At 31.3% G+C, this 20,624-nt stretch overlaps 1 protein-coding gene across 4 annotated transcripts in view; it reads right to left on the bottom strand.

Moving 5' to 3' along the window:
* Window positions 1-20,624, bottom strand: part of NCKAP1 (NCK associated protein 1) — a 105,965-nt gene that overhangs the window by 6,549 nt on the left and 78,792 nt on the right. For all 4 annotated transcript variants that reach the window (XM_031960356.1, XM_031960357.1, XM_031960354.1 and 1 more), the window contains 8 exons: window positions 18,953-19,092; window positions 17,536-17,667; window positions 12,963-13,181; window positions 12,642-12,772; window positions 12,256-12,353; window positions 5,716-5,809; window positions 1,764-1,846; window positions 1,234-1,314 (listed from right to left, as the gene is read on the bottom strand). In XM_031960356.1, the coding sequence (XP_031816216.1) occupies window positions 1,234-1,314; window positions 1,764-1,846; window positions 5,716-5,809; window positions 12,256-12,353; window positions 12,642-12,772; window positions 12,963-13,181; window positions 17,536-17,667; window positions 18,953-19,092 (978 nt within the window). The remainder of the gene's footprint in view (window positions 1-1,233; window positions 1,315-1,763; window positions 1,847-5,715; window positions 5,810-12,255; window positions 12,354-12,641; window positions 12,773-12,962; window positions 13,182-17,535; window positions 17,668-18,952; window positions 19,093-20,624) is intronic.

Here is a 20,624-nt window from a genome sequence, read left to right as displayed (position 1 = left end):
TCAAACAAGAGGAGTAAACTAAATGGACTCTGAGATCCTTTTCAGTTTTTGGCTAAAGATTCTTTGATCCTAAAACAAAATGGTAATTGAGCCCAGAACAACAGATCAACTTGGAAGAAAAAAAAGAGCTCAGGACAGAGGAGATTCTTGTATTAAATAGGTAGAAGACAGATAAACAAAGCTGAGTAGTCATCCTAGGTAAAAGACTCAAAAGAAAACTGTCACAGAAGTCAAGAGAAGAGTATTTAAATGGAAGTGGTGGTCAACAGGGACAAAAATCATGGAGAAATCCATCAGGATGAGGATTAAGGAAAGAACACTGATTTAATAGTTTATATCAATTGCCTTAACCTTAGTTTTTTCCAATGATTTTTACTTCTCTACTCTTAAATCATATTGTCATAGCCTTAATCTACCATTGTTTAATGTCACTGATAGGGTTACTAATACAACTTTGCCAAAGGGATCTGTGAAGGGAAGTAGAGTAAAATAAGGCTGGAAAGTAAGTTGGAGCCAAGTATAATTAAATTCATTTTTAGAAGCAATGTCACTTGATTTGCAAGCTGACAATGCTTAAAGATTTCCCCACACAACTTTATATTCTACAAAACTATCCAAGCTATCAAATTCTATGCTTTCCTGATCTGTTTACATAACTTATAACCTTCTAGTGTCCTTAGTGGATAATAAGATATTCTTACATATGGGTAGTAAGATATAGTTACATATGGTTAGATTCACTATAATCTACTCAGCTACATACTTAATAAAATTACCCTACTGTATGCACATTAGCTCTAATAAAATGATAAGGCTCATTGCTCAAGAAAGCCATATCTATATTCATTCAGTTCCAAAGACTCACTGTCAACCTCTCAAATTGAATCAAGAATACATTATATTTGAACAGAGTTTAAAATAGGCACAAGAGGTCTATTTGTACAGTTACCAGAGACCAAAAATGGGTTTTAGCTTATGACAAAGGAAAATTATTTTTAGTCGACTAGATGAATAATCAGAATTCCAGTGCATCCTGGGAACAATTTTGAATTATTGTTTGCAGCACATAGGAAAGTTGTCTACAGTCAATTTCAAGAACAAACACATAAGATGAGTCCTCAAAGACAGCACTAACTACAAAACTTGATTTGGAATTTTTCACATATTTTATACAATTTAAAATATTAAATTTTTATGAACTACAAAAATGAAACTTGTAAGTAAAAATAATACCTTCATATCAGTTTCCCTTGGAATGTGGTCCTTAAAATCTTCAATTGAACTTACAAGAAAAGGAATGTGATAGGATAAGACCTAGGAAGGACAACAAATACATATTTAAGTTAGATTATTTCAAAACACGGATCTTTAAAATAACAAAAGTACAAAATTAGATTTATACTTGTTTTTCATGAAAGTTATTTTTATTTTATACATTATTAAATGGTTTTCTAAAGCCTAGATACATGGAAATGGAATGTGTTTAATACTGAAATACCTGCCAAAAGTGAAAATCATTTTAAGCATTATTAAGGTTGGAAAACACAGAAGCTGATATCCAATCAAACTATAACCCATGGATTTTAAATCTGAAGCTAAAAACAGTTTCAATAATGACATACAAAAATTTAATTACAATGTGATTTTAAGAGGCTGGACTCTAGAACTAACTTGATTCTATATATGGCATGAATCTGTGTGAAATAAAAATACTGTTTTTGGAAAGACAAGTATATGAGGGCATGTTTACAGTATATTCTTACATCTCTAAGTGCTTCTTGTGCCAATGATCGGAATGACAGGATCACACCAATTATAGTCATCCTCTTCAAAACACTGTCAACGGCTAAAATTTTTTCAAGAACAAAGAAGAAAAATAAATCAGATATAATTCTTCAAATGCAATCATCAGAAATTTTTAAAAAGTAAATTATAAATGCTATTAAAATAAGTTCAACTTCTCAAAGGGATAGAAATAAGATAGTTCAAAGTCAAGCTATTAATTTGTAATGAGTAAAATTTTTTGTTAAAATCTAACAACCTACTCTGTGGTTATATGAAATTTTATCCCTCAGTATTCCTGGAATCATGCCCATGATAAAAAATTGTCCCACATACATATCTTTAATTCAACATATCCAAAAGAAAACACATTATGTTCTACTATCCTTTTCCTCCCCACCTTCTCTACTTTTCAATGAACCTATTACTATTGAGCATGTCATCACCTTCCCAATCATCCAGCCTTGCAATATTGGTTTCATCTTTTGACATCTTACTCATACTCACACCACATAACCAATTTGTTGCTGTGACTTGTCATTTCTGCTTTTACAATCTCTCATAGCCACTTAGATAGATAACACTTGGCACAGACATACTTCAACTATTAATTATAATAGCCTTTTAGTTGGCCTCCCTCTCTTAAGCCTCTCTCCATTTAAATCCATCTTCCATTTCTTTTCTATTCTTCTGACTCTACTCTCTATCATGCACTCTACAATCTAATAACATCATCTTGCTAATAGTAATACTATTCCTTGTTCATATCTCCTCTCTTCTAGCTCCTCTTTTTTTTCAATACTTAGCACAAATCCTACTTTAAGAAGTCTTTCCTGGTTTCCCCTACTGCTAGCATCTTTTCTATAATATAATTATCTGTGTGTACACATATACATATATATGTATATAAGAATATATGCATGTTTATACATATTCCCCCATGTATACATAATGTGCTATGCATATATATGTAAAAATGTGTAAATATAATTGTATATAAACAATATTATTATTGTTATTCTTTTGCTCAAAGCGGACCATGACATCAGGAAGGTGATGATGCCATAACTTGTAAGTAAATCGGACTTAACTGAGAGCCAACTGTGCAAAGGCATTAGTTTCACTTTCAACTTCAAAGCCAACTAGATCCAGTAGCAAGATACAGATCAAAATGACTGGAGTAGCCAGGATGCAGTGAGAGACATTGGCCTTTTAAAGCTAATATTCAAGTTTGAATAAGATAATATCCATCCCTGAACTATCACAAGATATCTTGGGGTTTATAGGGTAGATTTCTTTCTTAAGAATCATACCTTAAACCCATACCATGAAGGCCAACAGTATGTCTTGGGTTAAGTTCCTCTTGCTCAAAGTTTTTGCCCAGTACTGAGACAGAATGTAAATAGCAATTGTTCTGTTTCACTCAGAAACTCTAAAGGTCTTCCCCTCCCAGAGATTTTTTTTCTTTTTTGGTCTAGATAAAAGAGGCTACTCTTTGCCTCACTTTTTTTTTTTATCCAGTCTATACATAATATACACATATTTCTTATATTTAAATAATTGTTCACAAACTATATCCCCCACTAGAATGTGGGTTCCTTGAGAGCAGGGGATATATATTTTTTTGCCTTTCCTTGTATCCCCAATGTTTAATAAATGCTTGTTGCCTAAACTACTAGAGACACTGTCCTAGGAGAAGTAACCCTTAAACTGTAATTCTCATGTTTGACCTACACTGTTATTATTGATTGATGAGTGCTACACATAGCCTACTATAACAATTCCAGATAACCTTCAATTTACATACTAGCCAACATTTTTTGATTGTTCTCTTCTAGTTCTGAAATTACAAACAAAACAATATAGGTACAGATCCATGATACAGTGTGTCAATCTATCCCTATGTCTGTTTACCAAATCTGTGGCTTTCTGAATCAAGATAGCTCTTCCTGAACCACCTTTATAGCCTTTTCAGGTACTTCCCCATTTAAGTATAAATTCCTTAACGATAGGAACTGCCTTACTTCTATTCCCAGTTCACAGTGCATAAGTTTTAAAAACTTTTTTTTTCATTCTTTCATTAAAACTGTGATTCCTAGAACCCCTTAAAATAAAGGGGTTACAAAATCATACCAAACCTGAATTTGAGCAAAAGGAATATCGATTTGGGAAATAAAGAGTACAATATTTAAAACAGAAGAAATTTTTTAAAAGAATCTACTTCTTCAATAATTTGCTTTCCAACCAAGAATAAACCTATTCCCCTAAACTGTATAACAGTTTCATAACAATGGATTTTGAAAGAGAGGAAAATGGAAGGAATAGTGAACCTAGGGGCTTAAGATTTGAATTCAAGCTATGACTCAGCCCCTAACTATGTAGCCTCAAGCAATTCACTTTTACTTTCTGGGACTAAATTTCCTCTTCTACCAAAAAAAAAAAAAAAAAAAAAAGGAATTAGAGAACATGATTTCTAGGTTAGATTAAAGTTTCTGCTCTTATATTCTAGGAGTCAAATTTGAAACTACACAGACTAGAGATCTTTCACAGGTTTTGTTTCTGCTAATTCCAACAGTGAAAACTAAATGCAAATTGTATTAGGTATATATAAGTTCAAATAAGACGAATCTAAGCAAAAGCCCATCAAAATGTTCTCTTTGACAACTGGCAAATTTTGTTTAAAATTTCAGTTAATCCAATTATTTCCATTTCATGGAACATTTATATAGTAATGGTAAAAAAAAAGACATGTCACTCAATACTAAAATTGTATGACTATATCTAAAAGATGGAATATATTTCAAAAAGTTCTTAGTGGCAGTGGTTAAGTAAATGTTAGGAAAGGAAAAGAAGAGAAAAAATGGAAAAAGAGGGATCAAAGCAAAAAGAAAGAGAGAATAATAGAAAATATTTCCAATGTATTTATTGATACTAAATTGATACTAAATAAATACTAAACACTCAATTGATACTAAATAAAGTCTGAAAATGCATGTTTTTAAATCTTAAGCATTTAATTTTTTTTGAGAACAAGATAAACTAATCTAGTAAAATATCTCTATTCAATGTCTTTTCTCTTCCTATTGTCACTATCTTTTCATTTAAAAATACAGATGCATTATGAATATGACTAAACACCCACTGAAACACTTTCAAAGGAAATGATTTTGTTAAAGTGCAAACATTAAAAATGCATGCATATACCTTCATTCTTATCTTAAAATACTAATTTAAATACCATAAAACATAAGTTGCAATCCTATACAGTAAAACCATACTAATTTGGACTAATAGCGAATATTTTAAAATGTTATTATAATACTGGCTTTAAGAAACCAAGTTTTATTACTTCAAATACGTAAAGTAAACTGAACTAACCGGTAAACAAAGTGCTTCTAAGTTGATGTCCTGCTGAGCCTGCTTTAATGAATAGATAAAAACTTATTTGTAATTAGAAGCATCCTTTTACATACGCTGCCATCTAGTTTGTACTCTAATCTAAGCTGAACATATCCTTTCTATTTTTGTTCATATTACTTATTTAGCAAGTCCTTATCTTTCAGAGAAACCACAGGAAAACCAGTCTTAAATTTAAAGCTTTATCAAAAATTGTGAATTAGTAAAGTCTAAATTAATTAGGTTTTACTGCATCAAAATAAAAAGTTAAAAGATACAGAATTAGTTAATAATAGGAAGGATTTATCTTTGTCAAAGACAAAGGTATACCACCTATGTGCTGATTTAGAGTGAAAGAATAATTATTTTTAAAACAATGTATGGGTACTGCCTACCTATATGAAAATTTTTCGAACAGCAGATGAATAGTATTTTTTTTACAGTTCACTATTCTGTATGCAATAAGTTCAAGGCAAAAGCAAACATCAAGATATAACCATAAGCTCTTGTTTATAAAAAAATATACGAGTTACCCACAAGATAATCTTTTAAAAAGAGCTGCCATCTGGTCTGGTTTGTCAAAACTTGTCCTCATTTGTGTTAGGACATCAACATTCTCCACCACAAGTTTCTAAAAAGAAAAAAGACCTGGTCAGACATAAATCTTGGTATGTTAATAAGATAAGAGCATACTTAAGAAATCTCTAGGAATCTCTATTCTATTAAAATTAATCTTTACATAATATTTGTATAGTACATTTATATGTATGTATAGTATACAAGTATACAAGAACTCTCTTGTATGCCACAATTAAATTCATAAGTCCCAATTGTATAGGCCTGTATATAAAGGAGATCCCATATAATCCCATTTCAACTTCATTTCTTTTTATTCTATTATTCACAAACTTAAATAAGTACCTAAAATTAATGAGTTAACTATGTGAGGTGACAACTAAAATATCAAGTTTGAACTTAGGCTATATGAAAAGAAATTCTCCCTATCAAATGAGGGAGGTGATCATTTCAATATATTAGATTCTAGTTAGTGTATTATATTCCTTTCTGCTGTTATATTTTAAGGAGGGCATGGATAAGATGGTTTCATCCAAAGAAGGTTGAGTAAGATGGTAAGATGATTGAAAACCACGCTATACATGGAATAGTTAAAGAATTAGAAATGTTTAGCCTAAAGAAGACATTGAAATAATGGTGCAATTTTTAGTTGAAATAAAGTGTTGTCCAAAAATGAAACAAAAGGATGCCTCCCAAGTTAAGCATTTCCTAGGACTGAAAGTACTCAACTGAAGGCTGAAAAAACAAACATGTCACTATAATATAGAGGGAATTCATGCTTCAAAAAAAATTTAGACTATGATTAGACTAAGGTCTCTTCCAACTCTAAAAACAGCTCTATTTTTTGCTAGCTACCATCTGCTTGCCTTTTACAATCTGCCTAGAATGTCTCTTCTGTCATTCCAATGTTTAGGTTATGTTTGACACTTAAATTTATCCATTACCAACATTACTTCATTTTCCAAAGATGATTCTTCATTTAATTGTCTGGCAACGGTAGACATTAAATAATTTGTACTGTCATAGTGGAAACAACACTGGATTTGGAGTCAGAGGTCCTGAACCACAATTTCAACTCTGCTACTTATCTTAAGAAAAATACCACCTCTTGCGGGCTTACGTTTCTCCCATTTACAGATGTTGGCCTATGTGATCTCTCTAGATCACTTTAGCCTCAATCATTAATTTCATATTGATCCTTATGATTTTTTGGCTAAAAATAAGTCTCATAATTTCAATCGAGTATAAGGTAAAACAAGTATTTTCTTTACTATTGTGTTAAGTTAATTGGCATAATTTATACAAACGATTCTGATTTCTTAATATATATATATATATGTTTTATGGATTCCTATGATGAAGGAGAAGGTTAGAAAAATTGATCTGGAAATTGCCAAAAGAATTCATTTGGAAAGGGAGGGTAGAAAATGCAATTGGCTCAATGGGCATAACTCCAAATGCAACATCCCAGGAATTTTAAGCAGGGAGAGAAGACTGGTTGTTTTTCCCTAAGAAAGTAATAAACACACACTTTACTGCCAGCAGCATGTATACATAAAGTATTGAATGAGTCTGAAATACAATTTATTCAGAGACCCCAGATATGTTAAAAAAAAAAAAAAAGCTGTTTTTCTTTATCCAAATACAAGTACACTCTGAAACAAAAAAGCCCTCTGCTTGAGAAAGAACTGAAATCACCTTGAAAAAAGAAAGGAAAAAAATATCTATAGCCCTATTGTTCTATTTTATTTAAAATAGTATGAGAAACATCCAAAGAACTCTTAAGCAATGAAATAAGCCATTATTCTGTATCAACTACTTGTTTAAAATGGACAGAAAAAGTTTAACTTTATCCTTAACAGCTGAAAACCCTGGACATGAAGTAAAAACTGAACTGTAACTACTCTGACAGAGGCTTTATTACCTGATCAATTAAAAACAATCCAAGATTGAATTAAAGATCCATGGGATGCTTCTTATTTACTTCACAAATGTAATCCAAGGAAAACAGTTTAAAACTGCAAAGTACTATAAAATGAGTCTTCATTATGTTGGAAACTAATGGAGACGAAACTACAATGTGTGTGTGTGTGTGTGTGTGTGTGTGTAGTTTTTAGAAAAGTAGGTTTCATATTATCCTCAAAACTACAGACAGTATTTCAGAAAAAAAATATTTCAGTCACACAGATTAGTATGCACCACACTATTTGTAATAAATGTCATCCAAATACCTTCCTACTATGACCTATAAGACCATTTGTCAAATTATTATTTACATGTAAATAAGACTCAACAGGCTTTACCAAAAAGTGGAAACACATGACCTTAAGGTTTAAGGGTGTGATTTACTAATTCAAGATTTGATAACATGGAAATTATTTTTCAATTTTCTCAAAAAGATCTCTTCTAAAAAAAGGGAACAATCAAAAGTACTAAAATAAATTATCGGATTGAAAAAAATCTTGTGTGCTGCTAAAATAAAATCACTCAAAAAATAAAATTGCAGTACTTTGTTGTGTTAACACAAATCTGAATGATCCTGGCAAAAACATAATTGAAAGGCACTTAAATATACCTAGATTGTTTTTGAATAAACCTTTATTTTTGCTTTAGTCTTAAAACTAGACTTCAAATTGCTGTCAAAACTCATAGAATCCTTTTACTATTGAAGAATTTTCTTTGTCACAGGATTTCTAATTATATTACTTTCAAACAATATGGTGCAAGCAATATTACAAAGTTAAGAGATTTAACAAAAAACCTTTTCTTATTCTTTGTAAACATAATTACCATGCTTGATCAAGAACTAACACTAATCAACAAAATAGACTAGTTAGTATATAATGTTAATTAATATATATATCAATATTTATACATTAATATTAATGTAATGGTAAAAAAAAAATAAATTCCACGAATTCCACTGAGAATGTTGATAATGGAATAATTAATGTTTAGGAAGTAAAACTTGGCTATAAACATGTTTTTCCTTTACTTAAGAACCTTAAAATATAAACAGAGATCTCTAAGACAAAGAATCTGAATTATGGGGAAAAGTTCTGGGATTTTTATTTTGATTGAGGCTAATGATTCAGATCCAAAAATCAAAAACTGCTTAAAAAAAAATCTTCAAAATAAGAATTTTATTTTATGCAGACACAAAATAGGAACCTCCCCCCACCCCCAAAAAATAAATAAATGATTTTGTAACATTATAAAAAACTTTCTTCACTGGAACTATATACAATTCATTTGACTATATTTTTTCAGGAATATGATTATTTTCATATGGTTAAAACTGAATGCAGTTATCAAGATACTAATGAATTAGAAGAAGGAGAACTATAGAGAAATGTAATATATAAGAAGCTAATTCACAAAAATAATTTCTATTAAAGTACAAGTCAAATTCTGATGATACTGTCTTTGAAATATCTTTTTTATAATTCCTAAATTTAAAGATAAGATCAACAAAAATCAAACTTCTGAGTTATATTTCTTCCACAATCATCACTAATAAGATAAAAATAAATAATGTGTAACCTATTCCTGAGTAGAAGTACAGGATCTTGGAAGGGAGAAGGATAATAAATAAGACTGACAAATCATAGTGGACAAAAATGGAAAAGTACTTTTATGCCTTAAATATGGACATAAACTTACATATGTACAACAATATGCATACATGTGCATTTATTCTGATTAATTATGTAAGACTACATATGCAGATTTGTTTTTCAGTTGCTTCAGGCATCTCTGACTCTTCATGATTCCAGTTGGGGTTTTCTTGGCAAAGATAATAGAGTGGTTTGCTCTTCTCCAACTCATTTTACAGATGAGGCAACGAAGGCAAACAGGGTTAAATGACTTTTCCAGGGTCATATAACTAGTAAGTATTTAAGGCCTGATTTGAAGTCAGAAGATGATTCTTTCTGATTCCAAGCCCAGAATCTAATCACTGTGCTACCTTGCTGCCTATATATGAATACAATTAGTATTGTATGTATTCATCAAAACATCCAGTTTTACTCCAGGGAATTAGTATTTCTCTCTATACCTGCCAAACTTACTACAAAAGTTAGATCATCAACTGACTTGGAATAGTACTTTCCCTTTAACTGAACACCATAGCTTTCTATCATTGCCTCTCCCTACACTCTCTAAATTCTGTCAAGCTCTTCTTTGTCCTCATTTTGACCTCAGTCCTTTGAGCCTGCATTAATCACTCATTCCAATACTTATACTTTGTATTAATTTCTTTCTTCCAAATCTTGACACTAAATCAGTTCACATTACACTGTCCTTTAGTCTTGAATATCTTGCATCCTTGTAAGGATGCTTTTGCTAAATGATCTGAAAGAAGTGATATAACCATACCAAGTGAGTTCACTATAAATGTATGCTATATGATTTGAACTGGTCCCTCATTGAAGGAAAGCAATCCTTTTATTTTCTTCACTCCTCACACTATAACACAAAATGTTCATATTTTTTCTTCTGAAGCCTATTTCATGAGTGTTTTAACACTACTTTCCCAGCAGAAAATCTTACCTCAGAATTTAATTTTCAAACTCCTTTTTCTTCCCCAATTTACACCTCAGAAGCCTTTGACATGTGATGACTCATTCTCTGTTCTTTTATTCTAGTATCTAATGAGGAGCTTGCCATTTAAATTAACCAACAAGTATTTCTTAAATATCTGCTATATACACCAGATTTTCTATGTTAGGTGCTAGAGATGTAAATGCAAGAATGAAATAATCCTTTCTCTAAAAAACTTTACATTCTATTCTGTAAGAGAAGATAATGTGTGTATATATATATATATATATGTATATATATGTATATATATATACACACACATGCGTGTATGTGTGTGTGTGTGTGTGTGTGTGTATTGTGAAAACATAAAAATAAATACTTTGGGAAGAAAGACAAAAGCCTTTAATGTAGAAGGTGATAATTGGACTCAGTGGGATTTTGTGAAGAGGAGATAAATAGGAAGGGCATTCTTGGGACAGAGGACCTTCCAGCCCAAAAGGTATGAAGTTCGGAGACAGAGTACTCAATGGCAATTCAGATTATGAAAGACTTTAAAAACCAAATAAAAGTCTATATTTTATCTAAGAGGCAATTGGGAGTCATTAGAATGAGTAAAGAAATGACAGTCATTTCTACCCTAAAGGAAGATTTCTCTGGTAGCTGCATGTAGCACTGATCTCTTTATCCCTTGGATACTTTTTCTCTGAATTTTCCTAGCACAGCTTTTCTTGGTTCTACTTGCATATTAATCCTTCTCTTTTTCCTTTGCTGGATATCTCAACCTCTCATCTGCATATATGCTTAAGGCTTTGTCCTGGATCCTCCAATTTTCTTTCTATATACTCAGAGAACTCAAAGTTCCATAGTTTAAATGTCACTACCATGCAGATAACTCTCAAATCTATATATATCTAGCCCTGCCTCTCTCTCTCTGAGCTCCAGTTTCATATAAAGTCAAATCAACAATCATTTATTAAATGCCAATAAATACAAAGCACAGGGCTAAATGATAGGGACACAAAGGGAAGGTTGGGGGGGGGGGGAAGAGAAAGAGCAAAAACCAAAGAAATCCCTTAAAAAACACAAGTTAAATAAGGGAGAAAATTAAGAGATAATGAACAGAAGAATGACATTAAGATCAGGAAGTTTTTAAAGAAAGTGGGATTTTAGTTGAGACTTGAAGGAAGCCAGAAGGAAAAGAGTTCCAAGCAAGGGGGTTGAGGTTGGGTTTTGACATTATCTTTGCTTAAGAAAGATCATTTTATAGGTTCATGGAACATGGATGGAACAAGGAAAGGGAACGTAGAGAGGTCAACAAAGAAATTATTACAATTGTCTAGGTAAGAAATGATGAGGGCCTACAATTAGGATAATGACAGTATCGGAAGAACGGGGAGTATATGAGAGAAAGGATATATCTATAGGACTTAGCAACAGATGCAGTGTTTTATTGGATTTACTAAATTCTTTCAAAGTTCAGTTCAGTGTCATCTTTCTACACAAGGCCTCTCCTGATCTTAGTCCCCCATAAATTAATTTGTAATTCTTTTGGATGTAGTTATATATATATGCTGTGTTGCCCTGGGGGGAAAAAAAAAAACAGGGACTATGTATATTTTTTGTGTCTGTGTATATATATATATATATATATATATAGTCTAGCTAGTGTCTGACATGCTGCTTGCTAATTTATGATCATCATAAAAGTTCACATTTAAAAAATTTTTTAATTTTCAACTCATTTTACACATGTTATCTCTGGACTACTTGTTGGAAATGTTCTAGAGTTGATTCTTGAGTGGTTCAGAAAAGGTCCCTTGACATCCTAAAATTTTATGACTGTTCATTAAAAATTATAACAAAAATTCTAGACAACATTTTGTTAAATCACATCCACAATGACGTGTCAAAACTAATTACAAAGAACTATAACACAGATGAAATAGTGAAAACTATTACCTTAAGTTCAGCAACTTGTGATGAAATATGCCACATAAGGCTTTCACTGAGGAACTTCATACCATATGGACCTAGCAATTCTGATAGTGACCTCATTTCTAAGAAAGAAAAATAATTTAATTTATTCACTTGAGAGTCAAATCAAATTATTTTAAAAGTAAACCATAAGTACTCCAACTATCACATGGAAAAGAAAATCATAAATTCACAGATCAAAGGAAAGACTTATCTCTAAAAAACATCTAAATATAACCCACAAAGGACACAGAGGTTTTTCTACAAAGTCATGATTTTACTTAAAAGAAAATGAGTCCAATTTTGTATTGATTTTGTATTGACTGACTTTTCATTGATTAAAATTACATGAAATTTTCAAACAAGTTTACCTGATATGTCTGAATATTCTTCAGCATTGAAAGTCAGTTCATTTTCAGTGGGCAAATTCACAAATGCTTTCATTGCAGGAAAATAAGCTATATGGCCATTGCTGACTTGTCTCAATAAGGTTTCCAAATACCTAAAGAGAAGGATATGATCATTATGGAAAGAAAAAAAAAAAAACAGTAATTCAAAACTTACTATAGGATATGATTTTATAAAAGAGTTTTCTGCTTTAGTGGGACCTTTGCAGATTATCTATTCTTATTTTCTTCAGCATAAAAAGTTATGTTATTATATACAAACATATACTCAATTTAAGGGCTTACCAATTTGTATACAGGCTTGTAATGGTTGGCTCTCCATGACTGTCTAAATGTTGTGTTTGCTGAAGAAGAACATTGTTAAACACTCTTGTGATGTCAATTTGCACATAATTTTCTATTGACTGGAGTACTGTCATGTACGCCCTTACACTTGTTAACAGCTCTGAAGGTTTTGCAATTTCTTGTGTGGCTTGATTATACATTGTCATCCCCACAATTGACCTTTAAAGGAAAAAAAGTAAGTGAAATAAAAGATTGCTCCCATTATTGTAAAACAGTCACTCAAACAATTTAAAACATTGCCAATATATATTTAATTTAGTGATGTAAAATTATTTAAAAGGAAACCAAAACATTACATATTACAATGCCTGGGAATGTGGAGTAGTAGTATTCTGGACTCTTAATTCAATTCCATTTTTAAATTTACAAGTATACTAATAAGTAAAACTTTGCAATAGACACAATGAGGTAATTGTTATACATTTATTTTTCACTTATCCACAAGTGTAAAATTTTTTGGCAAGGATTGGTAATTTTCAGCCAATGGTCACATGTAATCTTTAGTTTAAATTTCATCTCACCCTTGAAAAATTAGTGATCTCTGGGGCCCACTAGTAAAACTTCCATGACTCTACCATTTAGAGCAAAATCTTTAAAAGAATTACTGCCAATGACAAGGGAAAGACTAGAATGTTCTTCAAGATAATTTTTCTGTTGAATCATTAATGGAATATGTTGAGATTAATGCTTTAAAATTTTTCTTTCCATGATTTTTCTTGAATTTGATCATGTTTTGAGAATTCAATATGATTTTAGCACACAATTAGATGCTTTTGGGGAAAAAAGATACATTTATTCATATTTAAAGTACTTTTTCAATAAATTAATACTAGATCCATTCATATTATCATTAACGTTTTTTATAAGTTCTTCTTAGAATTGCTGGTTTTCTTATTTCTGTTTTTTTTTTCCCCCAGTGGGTACTTTTAAATTTTTATATTTCTCATGTTTGCACTATGAAACAAGCTAACTGTAGTTTGGATATCTTTGGGTCTCTCCTCCCAATTAAATATTCACCTTAAAGACCATAATTTCACATTTATCTCTTAAATAAAACATGTTTGCCACTACAGGCAAAAAGAATAAGATAATAAAGTTATGTTTTATTCTGTATGCATATTAGATTCCAATATTGATATACATAAATACTGTGTGTGTCTTGTGTGTGTGTATGTAGAGAGTGAGACAGAGACACAAGACAAACACACACACAAATAATGGAAAAAGACATTTAAGATATACTTCTTTCAATGCATATGACTTTAAGAAATTTATTCTAAAAAGTGAGATAGTGCAAATGTAGGAATTGAAAGTTCTAGAAAATGTGTTTGCTGGATATGGAGAGAAGCAATATAAGTACTGGCAAAGTGTACATGACAAAAAGTAAGAGGATCTGGATTGAAATTTCACTTTTGGAATTTAACTACCTGTATAACTGGGCAAATCATCTAAATCTATTGCTGGGCTTTAGTTCCTTTATCTGTAAAATGAAGGGATTGGATTATATATTTCTAAAGTCCCTTCCATGTCTAGATCCTATGATCTCCACTTCTTGAAAGATATCTCCAGATATCATTATTCTGTAAAAAATGACCAGCAAGATGAATACAGAGAGATTTGGAGAGATGTAACATGAACTGATGATGCTAAGTGAAATGAGCAGAACCAGGAGATCATTATATCCTTCAACAACAATACTATATGAGGATCAATTCTGATGGAAATGGCTATCTGATGATCTGACATTGTAACTGCCTTTAATTTCTAGTCTGCTTAAAATGATAAATTTAGAGCAAACTACCTAATGGAAAAAATAAACAGTGGTATTATATTTAACAAATTTCAAAGATAGTTTTCCTATTTTTCTTGCTCAACTCTTATTTGAGAATTTTACTTTTATCATATTTCAGCATTATATTATGCTAAAATTATTCATAAAACATTAAGATTATAGGGAAAAGTAACTTTTGAACAAAGGAATTAAAAACTTCCTTATCTGGCATGGATGAATGTAAAAGATAATTTCCAATAACAATCTCTTTTCCTGTTCATAATTTATGACATTACTGATAACATAATGAACTTATAAGGATCTTGCACTAAAGGCCAGCTCCAATATGTCACCATAAGGTAGGCTAACTCCAATAAGGTGTCACAAAATTTCAGAATTGCAAAAGATCTCAGTGGTAAATTTAGTCTATTGTATTCCTAAACAAGAATCTCTAAGAAAACAACACATGTTTGTTTTTGCTTGGCAAAGAGGAATCTCCTATGTCATGAGGGAGCACATTCTACTTGATAGATTTTTTTAGACGATGTAAATTTTATTATATTTATACTTTTCCTAACACTGAACCATGCTTATATTTCTAATATAAATGCAACTTGATCATAATTAAGTCTTAATTAATTAAGTCTTAATTAAGTCTACAAAAACAGCTGAGGTGAGATGGGATGAATGTCTGAAGAAAATTGATGGCTAGGTGATTAATGAAAAGGAGATGTATAAGAGGGATTTTGTGAAGATAGAAATGAGAAGATTTGGTGGTGGTAGCTCTGTGAATAGAAATAAGAAGTCAGGTGACAGAGATATAGTGGTGGTAAAAAACAGCAAAATTTGGCAACTGATTAGAGAAGTGAGGTGAAGAGATGAAGATTATGCCAAGGTTGCAATTAACTAGGAAGGTGATGATGTTGTTTACAGTAGTAGGGAAGGCATGAAAGAGGGGAGGGTTTGGAAAGAAAGATAAAGACTTCTATTTTGGACATTCTGAAGTTGAGAAATTTGTGAGTTTGAAATGACTAATAAGTAACTGATAATGTAGGACAGAAGCACAAAAAAGGAGAATAAAAAGAGAGATCTGGGGAAGAAGCTCTAGAGAAATGATCATGGAATTCTTTGAGAGCTGAGATTATTTAAAAAATGAAAAATTAATCACTATTCTTAGAAGCTATCTATTCAACCACTTTCAAATCTATATGTATACATATATGTATTTCTCTCTCTATGTATATAATATGTATAAACAAATATAATCTAGCTTAAAGGCACATTTTTCTACAAGAGTAATATAATTTTAAATCTGCTTAAGCTAGATTTACATCATTCTTCTATAATATAATAAATTAATGAACACTTAAAATATTGAATATGTCCTAAGCACTAGGGCTACAAAGATAAAAACAAATCAAACAGTTCTTGTACTCAAGGAATTTACATTCTTTTGGAAAAAATATCATAAAAACATAACTACATGAAGAAAATTAAAAAAAAACTTTTCAAGATAGATAAGTAGGCAAGTTTTCACATAAGACAGAGGTAGGGAACCTTTTTTCTGCTAAATGTCATTTGGATATTTATAACATCATTTGCTGGCCATACAAAATTATCAACTTATAGAACTCAAACAGTAGGAGGTTGTTGTACCTAACTTTCAGTCCATTATCACCTATGGTGCTAATGCCTTGGCAAATGATTTTGTGAACTTTATAAGTACAGTCTGTGAGCCAGACATTCCCAAACCCTGGCATAGGAGATAGCACCTAAATTAAGTTTTGAAGAAAGCAAAGGATTTTAAGAGGTGAAGAATCTATTCTTAAAAAAAGTTATGCTAGTTCTTATTTTTATATCCTTTTCATACGCATAAATAATTTTCAACATTCATCCTTGCAAAACCCTGTGTTCCATAATTTTTCCCTCCCTTCTTCTCACTCTCTCCCCCTATATAGTAAGTAATCCAATATATGGTAAACATGTGCAATTCTTCTATACATATTTCTACAGTTATCATGTTGCATAAGAAAAATCAGATCAAAAAGCAAAAAAATAAGAAAACAAAATGCAAGCAAACAACAAAAAAGAGTAAAAATACTATATTACATCCTTTTCTAGATAGTTACTCTCTCTTCACAAATTATATTATGTGATTTTCCTAGAAATCTTTGTCAAATTTACTGCCTTAGAGTTTACAGATTTAGACAGTCAAATATTTATTAAGCATCTCCTATGCTTCCAAGCATTATGCAAAATGCTGAGTATACAAAGAAAGATGAAAGACAGTCCCTGTTTTCAGAGTTCAAAGTCTAATATACAAGACAACATGCAAATAACTGTGTACAAACAAGCTATATACAGGATAAAATGTTAATAATAGAAGGACAGTATTAGAATCGAAGGGGATTGGGAAAGACTCTGAAAAAAGTGAAATTTTAGCTGATCCTGCAAGGAATAAGAAGGAAGCCACAGGGGAAAATACTCTATGTGTGAATAATAGTCTGTAAAAATGCCTATAGTCAAGGGAAGGAATGTATTGCTCAAAGAATAGCAAGGACAGTATCCCTGGGCTGCAGAATATGTGGAAGGATATGTGGAGGACACTAATTAGTAAGTTGTATTAAAAAGAAATCCATTATTTGAGCTCCCAAGTTTTAAAAGGAAACATTACAGATATGCTAAAATTTAATATGATAAAATTTCTAGTTAGGAGAAAATATAGTTCATATCTTGTCTTACTTGGTAAAGCGAATTTCCAGATGAGAAGTCAAATATTCTCTTGGAGTAAAGGTGTGTTCCCAAACAGCCATGTTTGGTACATAATTTATAGAGAAACAAAGTTCAGAAAGTGCAGTGTGCAATTTATCAAGGCTGAAACAAAAAGAGGGAAAAATACTAAGTAAAACATTAAACAATATGTGAAGAAACAAATTCATTTTCAAAATTAAATGTGACTTAAGGTAGTATATTTCTAACAGAATGCAAAGATTAAGAAATTCTACTATACAATTTGTCTGGATCTAAATAGTTCAAACACATTAAAAGTTTTCTGAGATATCACATATATTTTAAATGTTACTTCTACATTCAAGAGTATTCTTTTGCCTCCATATACAGTCAACACTATTGAATATAATCATCAATGAGGAAAAAAAGTTTAAATTCATTCAATTTATAGTACATCACCACTATCCCCAATTGCTGTTATATTTTCACCACCACATTTTTGGCAGATAAAAGTTTAACTAAATGTTTTTTAAGAGTATCTATAAAATGTTCCAAAGTTTGATAAATCTGTATTTTTAAATCACATAAAATGTAGAATGAGACATACATTTTTGGACATGGCTAATGTGGAATTTTATTTTTGATGATTACACAAAGGTGTTTTTAAACCCCTTGAATCACAGAGAAGAAAGAGAAAAATAAATACTGAATAAAAATAAATTCATTTTTAAAAAATTTTCAAAAACAAATAAGAAAAAGAAAACTGGAGGCAGTGAAGTGTCTTGGTGGATAGAGCATTGGGCCTGACATCAGAAAGAATGGAGTTTAAATCTTTTAATATCTCCTATATGACCCTGGGCAAGTCATTTAACTTCTGTTTGCATTAATCCACTGGAAAAGGAAATGGCAAACCTCTCCAGTATCTTTGTCAAGAAAAACCCTTGGACAGTATTGGAATGGTATGGTCCATAATGTTATAAAGAGTTGGACATGATTGAACAACTTAACAACAACAAATTTTTTTAATGCTATTAATAATCATTCACTATTCCTACTTCCCTCCCTCCCACAACCAAGAAAATGTTGTAATCAGCCAAATTAACTATAAAGGACAAATAAAGGAATACATGATCTGTATCCAGAAAAAGAACTGATAAATATGAATATGTGTAGAATGGTTTTACACATCTTTGTGTCTTATGGCAGCCATTCTGAAGGGGGGAAAGGGGAAAACAATTTACATAAATTTATTATATATTTAAAAAGAATGGCCAAGTTGTCCATAATAGATTCATTAACATTTACCTCTTTTTAAAATTATGCAATGTTATGAAAATGTTTTTTTTAATTCCATAAATTAAAAATAAAATAAGTAGAACTAAAAGAAAAGAGACAGACATAGACTATGGAATTAAAGCATATGACTTACTTGGTTACCACCAGTCTATTTTTTCTCATGCTTTCAACTCCAGGTTTCTCCCTTTCAGGTTCCCCTTTCTTTCCAGTCTGTTTTTTGGATTTTTTGTTGACTGCTTGACTGATGGTTTTGGCACAATGTTTTGGCAGCAGCTACATTTAAAAAAAAATAAAGACAAGAAATCTCTTTTGAATAAATGAACTTAAAAGCATAATTATAATTAAAAGCATATCAGAAAAAAACATCAAAAAGTTTTTCTCTTTTAATACTGTCTGATTTTAAGGAGTAATGTCTATACTGAGAGGCAGCCTATTTCTAATAAATATGGTACTTTCTTTTAAAATGGGCTACCAACTTTAATTTTAAATTTATTGGCTTATTCTCCTCTGCTCTTAATTCCTAATATTTTCACTCTCAATATTGGGTTAGAAAAAATGAAGAAACCACTAATTCCCTTCCACCTACCATAATGCTCTCTAGGACCAGGACAAATCTAATCCTTCTTCTACAAAACAGTCTTAGAAACTTGGAGAGCTATCATGACTTTCCATTCCAAGTATTCCCTTATCCATGATTAATGCCACTGATTCCTTTAACTAAACCTCATTACACAATCTTGAGACCCCTGTCATCTTAATTGTTCTCCTCAAGGATCCCCATCTTATTAATGCTCTTCTTAGAAAGTGGTACCCAAATAAACACAGACACTCCAAACATGGTTTACCCTGAACAAATATAAAAGCACAACCTCTCTCTCTCTCTAATACTAATATTCTATTACTCTTTTCAATACAGTCAGATTACTGTAAAGGGCTAAAACTCTTGGTTGATGCACTGAGGTTAGGACAATCGAGCACTTAAAGCTAACTACCAATTGGACTATTAGCATATGCTTGGAAAATGGCCCTCCCCACTATTCTATGGTAGTCCAATCTTTTGGTGTATACAGAGAATTGTGGGAAGGATTAGAAGGTGGAGTAAGAGTAGCCAGAATCACTTCTGGGTGGGAGACAAGGAGAGATCATGGAGATTCTGCGTCCATTCAATTGACTTCTACCCCTAAAGACCAAGGACTTTTGCTCATCCTGACTCTGGCTAATTCTAAGGTATCCAGGGTGCTAACTCGGTCTTCACAGATTACCTTCGCTTTGACTGTCCTTTCATACTCATTAACTCATATTAAGTCAATAATTCACTAAAAGTCACATTGCTCAGAGAATTGGTTGTCCAGCTATGCCTCTTCCATCTTCAATTCATTGTTACCAAGCATAGGTACCAGGGTGAAGAAACTGGTACCAAATCAATTTTATAAATGGAAAAGAAGTTATGTTCTTATATTTTATATTTATATTATCTTATGGAATAGGTGCTTAAATATGGAATGCAGTAACTTGTGAAGACTTGCTGAAATTAGCAGGACTTTGCTTGCTTTTTAGTGAAGTTACCTAGACTAGGATATAAAATGATTCCATAATTGCTTTGTTTTTAGAATAGCTCAATCATATACCAAGGCACATTATGTAGTGGAAAGAATCCTCCCTAGATTTGAAGTTAAAGGATACGGCTTCAAATATTAAATGTTATTTTACTATTTATGTCTCTCTAGACTTCACTTTTCTCAGCTACAAAATCAGGTTGGGATTAGATGCCCTTTTCAGTCTTTTTCAGCTCGAAATTTATGATC

This window comes from Sarcophilus harrisii, chromosome 3 (assembly GCF_902635505.1).
Source record: "Sarcophilus harrisii chromosome 3, mSarHar1.11, whole genome shotgun sequence".
Lineage (NCBI taxonomy): Eukaryota > Metazoa > Chordata > Mammalia > Dasyuromorphia > Dasyuridae > Sarcophilus > Sarcophilus harrisii.
This window is presented reverse-complemented; position numbering and strand designations above follow the sequence as displayed.